At 49.2% G+C, this 10762-nt stretch overlaps 1 protein-coding gene across 1 annotated transcript in view; it reads right to left on the bottom strand.

Annotated features, from left to right (window-relative positions):
- Positions 1-687: 687 nt before the first annotated feature.
- SEC31B (SEC31 homolog B (S. cerevisiae)) overlaps positions 688-10762 on the bottom strand; it is a 28544-nt gene continuing 18469 nt past the window's right edge. The window contains exons 19-27 of the mRNA XM_010138298.1: positions 10664-10762; positions 9382-9475; positions 8685-9011; positions 7616-7654; positions 4747-4802; positions 3350-3496; positions 2834-2950; positions 1941-2012; positions 688-1206 (exon numbers count right to left, since the gene is read on the bottom strand). The exon at positions 10664-10762 is cut by the window's right edge and continues 10 nt beyond it. Of these exons, the coding sequence (XP_010136600.1) occupies positions 1027-1206; positions 1941-2012; positions 2834-2950; positions 3350-3496; positions 4747-4802; positions 7616-7654; positions 8685-9011; positions 9382-9475; positions 10664-10762 (1131 nt within the window). The 3' untranslated portion in view covers positions 688-1026. The remainder of the gene's footprint in view (positions 1207-1940; positions 2013-2833; positions 2951-3349; positions 3497-4746; positions 4803-7615; positions 7655-8684; positions 9012-9381; positions 9476-10663) is intronic.

The following is a 10762-nucleotide window of genomic DNA, read 5'->3' as shown; positions in this document are numbered from 1 at the left end:
CTAAGCGACCTGAACAATCCCTGCTGCTCTTAAAGTCCCTAGACTGTCTGAAGAGCCCGTTGTAGGAAGCCTTTAGATAACATTAGTGGCCAAAAGGTCAACTGTGCTAGCATAAAGGAAGTGAAAAAGGCCAGACGCCAGAGAGGGTGGCTTTTAGCCCCAAACCAGGATGCCACCAGCTCTGGGGAGGAGCACACAGAGCAGTCCATCCTGTTAGCACTCCTGGCAGGAGCTGGAAGGGGGAAATCAGCCCTAGGCCTGAAACACGAAGGGCTCAAGCCTGCAGCTGATGAGGGAAAAGATATAAAGGAGAGGGGATAGAGGGTAATCGGGAAACTCGACTATGAAAAGAGAGGTCGGGGTGAAGAAAAGAGAGAGAACCAAAGCTAGTCCAGAGCAAGCCAGTAGTTAGCCCTAGCTGTAGCAGGATATGGGTGCAGAGGGGTGAGGGGGTGAGTCAAGGATAAGAATGAAAAGACGAACCGGAGGTGAGATCCTCACTGTGGCCCAAAGAGCAGGGACACCCCAGCTCAAGTCCTAAGGGAGCCCAACTATCACGCAAGGAGTTTACACTGCAGCAGGCAACAGAGCCTTAGGCTCTTCTGACTGGTGATGCTACAGGTGTCAGCCCAGCCCTGTCTGTCTCCTAATAAAAAAGGGAAGAAAAAAAAAAGGAAAAAAACCAAAGCACTGTCAGCCTGGGAGGGAAGAAGTTTCCCCTTTGTGCCAGGTATACAGGGAAGAGGAAGAATCTTTGTGCAACCTGGACAGCCTGAAATTGAGATCCTTGGGCTGGGAAACAGCCTCAGACTAGTAAGGAAGAAGAGAGAGAAAGAACAGTTTCCAGGAGTCCCAGGCACCAGTGGGCTGTCTGGAGAGTGGATGGGGCCAGGTGTGCTGGTCAGCACAGTTCCAGGCACTGGCACAGGCTTATTTCTCCAGAGTCAGAAGAAGAGTCCACAGCCTGCAGCACAGGCGAGGGAGTCCACCAGCTCTCAGTCTGCACTGTTCCAGCTGCTCCACACTTCACACATTCAGCTTGCCAGCCATGGTCATGAGGACTTTCAAGATGGGCATGAAACCAGATACCTCACTGAAACTGCTGCTGCTCACCACTTGGGTGTGAACCAGGAGACCCTGTACGTAGTTCCTAGCCTCAATGCAGCGGGCAATTTCATGGAGCCCCATGAGGATGGTTGGAGAGAGCTGTGGGAAGGGAGCAGAAATGAGTCAGCATGCTCAGCACTGTAACACAGACCACCCCCTCCCTCCACACCCCTTGTTCTCCACCTCAGCCTTACCAGACAACATGTACAGAGCCAAGCACTGGCAGGAAGGATAGCTTGCTTCCTCCCTTGGTTTCCCAGCCTACAACAAACACTAATCTAATACCCAGGCTGGGTTACAGTGAAGGCAGGACTTAAGTAATAACACTTCAGCACTGAGTATCAGATGTATCTGAGGAGGTCAAAGGTCCATCTAGCACAGAATCCTGTCTCTGTTCAGGCCTAATACGGACACTCAGGGAAAGGGTGTATGTTAAAAGGATTCTTCCTTTGATACCTATCCCTGCAGCAATTGGCATCAGCAGCTTCAGAGTTTTCTAAGCCAGAGGGTACACTAGGTTCACACTTAGCCACTACCCCCAATTGCCCGTCCCCACATGGAAGCTGTCTATGTGCCAGCATACTTCCTGGGGGTAAAAACACCCTGCAAACACCTCCCCAGATTTTCCTTACACTATGTCTGGGCCAAGATTAAGGAAGCAGAGATAAGGCTGCCTGGATTCAAGATACATTGCAAGGTTCATCTCTCCCTTAGCTTTCTCAAGAAGATGTGTGCTGGTGGTAACGCTGGGACAGACACCAAGGCCCATAGCCCGGTGTAAAGGTGGGATCAGGAAGCTGGCTGGACCACAGGGAATGGCGTTATCTACTTACCGCCTGCCCACGGAGCTTCTCATACAAATACTCCAGCCGCTGCAATGCATCCTCCAGCTTCCTTCGGGTTTTCTGAAGTGAAACAGGTATTGCTAGCTTTGTGAGAACTTCAGAGCCACCTCTCCCAGAACCAAGCTGATCTCGCTCAGTCCCTCCCCTTCTCTGTACTGCCCACAGCATCTTACAACTCATCTGCATCTCAGCCTCTGCCAGGAGGACAGGGAACTGTGATACAAGCCAGCCATACCCTCACTGTGCACATACATGCGCACGCATTATCTCCCCCAGACAGGAAGCTGGATTTGCCCCTTTTCTCATCTCCCAACCTAGTCACTTCTCCCTTCTGTCAGTGCTTGCAGACCACAGGACAGAGTGACTGCTTCCAAAGCTTGAGAAACCTCCACTAGGTGACTCATAGGGCACACTGGCAGCCTCATCTGGGCTGACCTAAGCAACAGCTTCTTCCTGGTCTCCTTGAGGAGAAGAGGAATATATCATTGCCACCCTAGGAAACCACCAAGGAAAGGGCCTGAGTGAGTACTGAAGGGGACTGGCCCCATTAACCCACCTTGGATAATCCACTCACCATGATACCATAAATGATAGCATGGATAGAAGTACCTGCCTCTGGGCAATGTTGGGGCAGGCCTGGCAGCCTTAGGAGCTCAGTTGCATTGCACTGCTGTATCAATCCAGCTATTCAACCCTCATGTAAGCCAAGTGCTCAGCCCAAACCAACAGGCCTTTCTGTCCAGAGAGGGAACCTCTAGGTTATCTCCCAGAAACTGCTAGACTGCAGTCTCAGAAGGCACAGAGTAAACAAGCCATACACCAACAAACAGTAGTCAAACATCTGTGAGGGCAAAAAAGCCAATGATCAGAGGAGGACTTACTGGATCAGTGGCGACAGCAGAGCAGCGTTGCACCAACCCTTCAAATGTGGTCTTCAGAGCCTGGTGCTCAGGGGGCACCTCCTTCCTCTCAACCTTCTCCACGGGTAGCTGGTGATACTGACAGAGGAAGAAGCAGCTGAATGAATGCAGCAGGATCATGAAAGGCTAGAGCAGGTAGATTCCTCTCCCGCAGCTATGAACAGAACTTCTCCCCTTCGCAAACTCTGAGAATATCTGGAAGCATGGATTATCATCTTTAAACTGTGGTATAGCTTCGGGCCTCTGTGATTCCCAACTCCCAGCACGCTGTCAGCCTGTCTAGCTTCCCTCCCTCTCTCCCAGCCATACCCAGGTGTCATTTTCTATCCCGGAAATTCCTCTAACACTCAAGCAGAGATGTCTTAAGAGTAGGGAGCAACATAAGCCCTGCAGCTGCCAAGTAATAAGAATCTCAAAAGTTGTTTTTCTACATGACAAGGAGCTAGTGGCTGGGGAACACCCCACTTTCCCTGGTACCTGCAGGCTCCCTTCCTTGGGTGCTCCAGGGGGTGACTGGACAGATTCTTGCAACCTGGACAGCTGAGGATGAATCCCTTGGGCCTCAGCTGGCAGGCTCATTACTGGAGCTGTGATGGGGGCTGGTGGAGTAAATTTCTCAGGCAACTGTCAGCAAAAAGAAAGAAAACAAAACAAAAATAATCAAGAAAACTAAGGCCAAGGAAGGAGGGTTGGTTACACTCTCCACAGTTATTCAACTTCCTCTGTAACTTGCAGAGTACCCAGTTCTCAAGATGATGTGTAACACATCCCTGTCTTTCCACCCCACCCCCCCAACTCAGAGCATGGGGCCCTTCATCTTGCATCCTAGATGAACAGTCAAAGCGACAGCAAGAAACTCCTCAAATTGTTCGATCAAACAGATCTGTTGCCTCTGAAAGCACTGGTCCTCAGAAAGCCGCCTTGGCTCTGCGACGGCACGAGTCCTGAATGTAGAGATTAGCAGCAGTAAAGTGTCCAACAGAGCAAGTGTCGGGGAAAATCCCACGACATGGGGGGAGAATCCTCTTGCAAACACTTCATCATGCCCCTGCTAAGCCAGAGAGTCAGGACAGATTCGCTTCGACAGGGCTAGATCAAAAGGAGATGGCTTTAACAAGAGGCTAATCCTGTTGCAGTGAGCACAGCCTGAAGCAGGTTCCCAGCTATGCTGCCAGAAAAAGGGCGAGAAGTCTGTTCCGAGCTAAAGAAGAGGAGTGGGGGGTGGGAATGGTGCCAAAGAAGCTTCTTGTCACACCTGCCAGCAGGCAAGTGATAGAAATGGGGTACTGAGAGCATTTCTTCCAAAAGAGCTCAGCTCACAGGTCTTCCAGTGCAGTCACTACAAGGCAGAGAGCAGCAGGGCCAACATGTCAGGCAGCTCACAGCTACACCTGTCCCAGCACCTTTCAGCAGAAGTGCCTTACGAGTTGGTATCAGCATCAGAAAAATCACTGTGGGTCTCAATGTGCCGAGGGCAAATACTGCCCCCAACTGTCAGGTGTTAAGTGAGTGCGATGTCCCCAACCACTATTAAAAAAAGGGTGTATGGGCAAGGGGATTCATATTTCTAGCAACAAGTGACTGTATTCAGCTTGGGAAGTACTGACCTGAGAGAGGATGCAACATCACAGATGATAACCATGTTACAAAAGAGCCTCCCTGAAGAGCAGCATGTGAGCCTGGATGGCAAAGGATTGAGATGACTTAAGACTCCAGTCCTAGCTATGTGTGTAACGCAGAAGCAGACAGACCAACCAACATGGAATGAAAACAGCTGAGTGTGACAGGGAGTGTTTATAGGAATGTACCTGTTGCATGGAGCTCCTGGCTAGAAGACAACCAAATATGTGTTGATATTGCAGCTGAAAGCTTACCCTTTTCTTTTGAAGGCCTCCTCTTACAGCAGAGGGATCAGTCCAAGGCTCCTGAGCTGCCAGGAAAGAAAACAAGACACAAATGACAGATTTTGAGAATGAGGCAGCAGCAACAATTCATAGTTGCTTGCATGGTTTGGAACTCTCCTCAGCAAAAAGGCCCATGGCTCCAACTCCCCCATCATTGCACCTTCAGACCATTTCAGCTGAGGAATTGCAGGCCCAGCTCATGGGCCTGCAAGAACTGCCCTTGCTTCCTTCTTTTTCTTAATTACATTCTTAGCATTTGAGTACATACAAAGGCGTCATGAGGTAGTGTCTGATGCAATTGAATTATCCACATCCACACATCCACTCCCACACAGAAAGCTTTTTTGCAACCTCCTGAGGCTCTCCTCATTCAGCACAGGCTGCAGAAGTCAGCCTCAGCGTCAGGCCCAAACTTGGTCAGGGCCTGCATGTGTGTGCACATTAGGGTTCACAGAGTTCCTGACGTTCCCAAAACGGAGAATCTAGTGCTGTGGTACCACAGCAAGGGCTACGTTCCTGGTGAGACCAGGCTTCTCACCGACAGGAGCGTAGTCCACAGCAAGGCTATGATAAAAAGGGGGAAAAGGTAAAAATCTCTTTCCAAAATCATGTTCGGAACCAAAGCTTAGCAAAATTTGCTGTCTTCCCGATTAGAAGGTAATAGGCTTAACCAGTAGATGCCTTGCGAGCAGAGGGGTGTCTCAGCAATTGCTTCTGTCGTACCTACCCTCTGACTTCAGTCCAGGTAATTAAAAATCCATGAGACAATATGACATTAAAAGACTTGTGACCACACTTCATTCTACTTTGCTGCTGCTGTCCTGTAAGGGTACATGCATCTTTAGATGAAATCCCAGTGCTTCTTCTGTCACCCCAGTATTAATAACCTCAAGCCCATGAGACAGAAATAATCTGTGAGAAAGTGGCATAATTCTAAAAGGCAATATCAGAATTGCTGGAGCTCAGTGCCACACTTAATGAGCCACTGATCCTGAACTGAGCTTTAAAAATCACAGAGGCAAGATGCAAAAGGTGCTTCATTACTTTAATTACCTTTATTATTAAAATTCTGGCAGCCTCTTTTTGCCCTCCCTTTTCCCATGATTTCAAGACTTGCTCTCTGATGAGTTTGAATCAGTAGTTTAATTAAGTTGGCACTTATTTCTAGCTTGGGGATTCTGTGCCCTAAAACTCTGCTGGCCCCCACCAAGCCTGTGGCCTGGCAGTCCCTGGCACTATTCCAACCCAGTGGCACTTTGAATCCTCACAGTAAACAGCTATTTAAATTACAGTCATGAAGCCAGGCACTTAATCATCAGACTTGAGACAACAGGACCCTGCTGCATTTTGCTGGGATGAAACTTTGACTAGCTTGCCTATGCTACTTGTGAAAGAGGATTTCTCACCAACCCTAGAAAAAACAAGACCATCACAGGCTGGAGTCAGGGATTATCCCAGCCAGAAAGGAGATCAGCCAACATGTTGCTGTTCTTCACCCTGTCCCTGATGCTCTCCAGGAGCGTGAGATTTCAACAGGTGGAGATCTCTCTTCATTGTGCTAGTGAGAATGCGTCATAAGCAGTTCAGATCATGTTCAGAAATTTCGAAAGCAAGCAAGTTTTGTCAGTCAGATTGAGTGATCTCATAGTCCTTTCCAGGCTAAAGAAAAGCACCCATCAAAACCAGAACAATAATAGCAGACAAGAAAGCACTTTCAAGAAAGCCAGTTGCACTGCTGATCTGGGCATGCCATACGCTGCCATTAAAACTGTGGGTAAATGCTAACAGGAGAAGAAAATTTCCCAGCAGCAAATTCCCACAGAGCACTTTCAGCCTGAGGAAGTGTTTGTAATCCTTGTCATGGAGCCATCTTCCCTTTAACAGGGAAACATTAGGGTCTTTTGTTTCTCTGCCGAGGGCACAATTCCCTTTCTAGAGTCCCACTCCACACAGCAAGCCTTGCTTGGTGGTCTAAGTGACTACTGAGTACTCAGATTTCCTAAACAAAGCTGAGACTCCTTAGATAATCTTTTGTGCCTGGCACATGGTCTTTGGCGCAAGCAGCAGTCACCGTTCAGATGCAGCCTACATTGAGCCTTATCCCACTGACAACATAGGTTGGAAGATACCTACGCTCCATCATCAATGAATCTCACAGAGAAATCAGTACAAAGCATCAGTCAGAAAACCTCTATGGTCCAAATCCTCTCCAGCAGATGGTCTGAGAAGACAAACCTTGCCCTGTAACTATGGTCAAAAGGGCTTTCCAGTTTCCCTTGGAACAAAGCCCCCAAATTCTGCTTGGGAAGCTCTACTCCACCACTGCTCATGCTGGGAATCATGTCTTCCAAACCACCTGCGGAAAACACGAGTACAAGTAAAGCCATGCATAAGGCTGGCAGCGTAACAGGGAGGAAACAACCACTGGCCTGTTCCCTGACTAGAGAACCAAGAAAGGAAAAGGGGCTGCTACCCTGTCCTGCTGTCCCAGCAACTGCCTGAAGGGACACAGAGACTAAGAATGCTCTAAATCCTCCAGGTCTGAAAGAAAGTAGAGAAGGAAGAAGCTGGAGCCCCTGCTTTCTGTACCCAAGCTCATCAGCAAGAGCACAGTGTTTTAATTTAACTCTCAATATCCTCGGGTGTCACTTATTCATCCTCAAGACAAGTATGTCCACAACCCCAGCTGTATAGCTCCCCAGGCATGCAAGGAAACAACAAACAGCAATGAGCATGCACACATGCACACACAATAAAACGTGCGCGCCCCCTCCCCACATTTCACTGGAAGCAGCAACATTGCCTCCCCCACAGGTCTGGAGGCTTCTCTGGGTACTACCTGCATGATCCATGTGGGTATCTAGCCACGGGAAGAAACCTGAAAATCAAGGCAGGGTGGAAGCGTCATCATCATCAACAGCTTTTGCTCAGTGAGTAATGTCCCTGGACTGCTATCCGTGATAGCTTTTCAGGAATTTGTCCAGCCTTAGCTTAGAGCCTTTGTGTGTAGTCCCCCCAGACTCCACACAGTGGAATTTGCTATCCTTGGTTAAACACAGCTCAGCAAAGGATTCCAGGTGGAGGCACACCTCAAAGCCTCAGTTCATCCTCTCAGCATACACGTGGCTTGGAGAAGCATCTGCTCAAAAAGCTAAGGATTGTCAGCCTTGTGGTTAGGGAACCTCCACAGTCCGGCTAAACCTGTCCCGAGACAGCAAGCAAGTAATTCACAAGCACTAGATGCGGTGATGTTGTGGGAAATAGAAAGAAGGAATGCCCATCCACTAGGAACTAGGTCCAACAACTCTCCTTTTCTTCATCATGCTATCACAGACTTCACAGTACTTGCAGGCTGGGCTGGATTCAAACTACAGACCCAGAGGTGAAGGAGCACTCCAAAGAGGAATCCAAAAGTGACTCCCAGGCAGGCATTCCATGGTTACAGGAAAACAGGGAGAACTACAGCATAGTAGACAGAGGAATTTTACCCCGATGCTAAGCAAGGGGTATCCCATTGACAGAGAAGCAGCCCCTGCTCTGCCAGCATTTTAAACGCACTTCTTGTGCAATTTACGCAAGAAGGGGCAAGATCAGCAAGCCTTCTACCAGGCATTCCCTGGGAACCACCACTCTTTTACTCAGAGCAGATGCCTCTGGAGTGGATGACTATTCGAGGTGCGCTGGGGACCTAAGAGACAGCGTCTTGTAACCACAGCCTGGGGGACAGAGCAGCTGAACAGGCTGAACAAGACTGTCATTGACTCAGCACAGTGTGTCTGTAAGGTTAGCCCCAGCACCGCATCCAGCCTTTACGGTGACAGATCAGACCTCAGAAGGTCCATGTCCATTATGTACTGCAGATCTCATCCAAGAGTGTCCTGGACACAAGTCATACAAGCAGTACTTACCTGTGGGAGGAGGAGGAATGCTGGCTGCTGGCGGGGCCCGAGTAGATGGAGCTCCAGGACCTCCCTGAGGGTAACCCATGTTCATGGGGCAGTTGAAAGGTGCTGAAGGGAAACCTAGAGGAGACTGGCTTGCCACAGGGAGAGGACAAGCTGCAGGAAGCTGAGATGATGGAACTGAGGCCGGAGTGAAGAGGGCAGGTCCAGGCGGTGGAACACTAGGAGATGCCACGGGCATGGACTGTCCTGGCAGGGAAGGCTGGCTGGGGAAGGGAGCAGGACCAACAGGTCTGACTCCCGATGGTCCAAATGGCTGAGACTGTGACACAGCTACAAATGAGAGAGTGTACCAGCATTACTTGTTTCATGCACAAACCACTCCTGATGCTCTCCTTCATGCTAGTAAGTCTGCCCTTCTCCAAGCCATACCCCAGAACATTCATATATGCCCCATAACCCAGGCTACATCAGCCAAACTCTGCCACAAGCCACAAAGTTAGCTGTAGCTTCTCCTCCCCATGTATGCTTAGTATCAGTGGATGTGCACCATCAGTTGATAGAACTAGACGTGGCAGAAGCAGTGAGAAGCCTCTCAGACAGCTGACTTGTTCTTTGCAAGTACAACAGAGTTGCCATCCACGTTGAAGGCTTTAGTCTAAGAAAACCTGTAGAATGAACATGGCTGTCCCACAGTGCTTACCTGGCCCTGAAACGGTTGCTGGAATCAAGCCCAAGTTGTACTGTGGGTATGGGGTACCTCTGGAATAGACACTTGTTTGAGGACCCGTGCTGGCCTGGGGAGGGGCAACGTGATGAGATGTCATAGACATCACTGGCATTGCCTGAGCCGGGAAGAGGGAAGGCACTGAAGGCTGAGAAGGTGCTGGAGGAGCAATTGGTGACTGGTAGTTGGGCTGCAATTAAAAAACAAAGAACTCACAAATGGCCGACAGAGTCATTTGCATACACGCACACGCAGACAGCTTTCTATCCCTGTCACCTCAGGTAAGGGAAGATGTTGTTAACAGTGCCCTGGATGGATTAGATCAAAAGCCTTTCCCACCACATAACTTGCTCAACAAGCTGGGCGCCACACTTGTCAGAGTATTCTCTGACTCTCACAAGGGTTAGTCCTCCAGAGCCAGTTCCCATACAGTTCCTTCCTGGAAGCACAGCCAGAGGAAATGGTAGGGAGACCTTATGGCAGCCAGGAGACCTCATTGCGGCCTTTCAGTACTTAAAGGGAGCCTATCAGAAAGACAGGAACAGTCTTCTTAGCAGGACCTGTTGCAACAGGGCAAGGGGTAACGGATTTAAACTAAAAGACGGGAGATTTAGACTAGATGTAAAGAAGACGTTTTTTACAATGAGGGTGGTGAAGCACTGGCACAGGTTGCCCAGAGAGTGGTAGATGCCCCATCCCTGGAAACATTCCAGGTCAGGTTGAACAGGGCTCTGGGCATCCTGACCTAGTTGAAGATGTCCCTGCTCACTGCAGGCAGGTTGGACCAGATGACCTTTGAAAGTCCTTTCCAACCCAAAGCATTATGATGATTCTATGAAACAATGAAGGAACAATAATGAAGTAATAGAGGCTGGAAGTAAAACTTCCTGAAGCTTTTGTGTGCAAGAACTGAGATTAACCCATACTACACTAATTCTACTGAGATATGGGAGTGAGACAGGCATAGGAGAGTGAACTAGAGCCCCCCTTTCCCTCAGTATGTGACATCTCAGTGGACCACTACACTTGTGGCAGGCTCCTCCAGTGAGTGCACGTGGGATGTGGCTTTGTGAAAAAATGCCAAACAGCCTACTTTTGGATTATCACAGAACTTGCGTTTGCTCCAGTGAAGGCCGTTACTGATGAGTTCCTCAATGCCTGCAATTTGCATCATCTCATATTACTTCATATGCCTTACACAACCCAGTAAGCCTACCTCCCTCTCCCCAAGCAATGAACACCTGAGTTTAAGGCCTACCTTCTCTGGACGTCTGGGACCTGTTTTGTGGGCTGCTCCTTCAGGGGCGACACCACCCTTGGCTGCTGGAGAGGTGTGTTTAATGACACCAACATTGAC

This window comes from Buceros rhinoceros, unplaced genomic scaffold, assembly GCF_000710305.1.
Source record: "Buceros rhinoceros silvestris isolate BGI_N320 unplaced genomic scaffold, ASM71030v1 scaffold606, whole genome shotgun sequence".
NCBI classification, from domain to species: domain Eukaryota; kingdom Metazoa; phylum Chordata; class Aves; order Bucerotiformes; family Bucerotidae; genus Buceros; species Buceros rhinoceros.
This window is presented reverse-complemented; position numbering and strand designations above follow the sequence as displayed.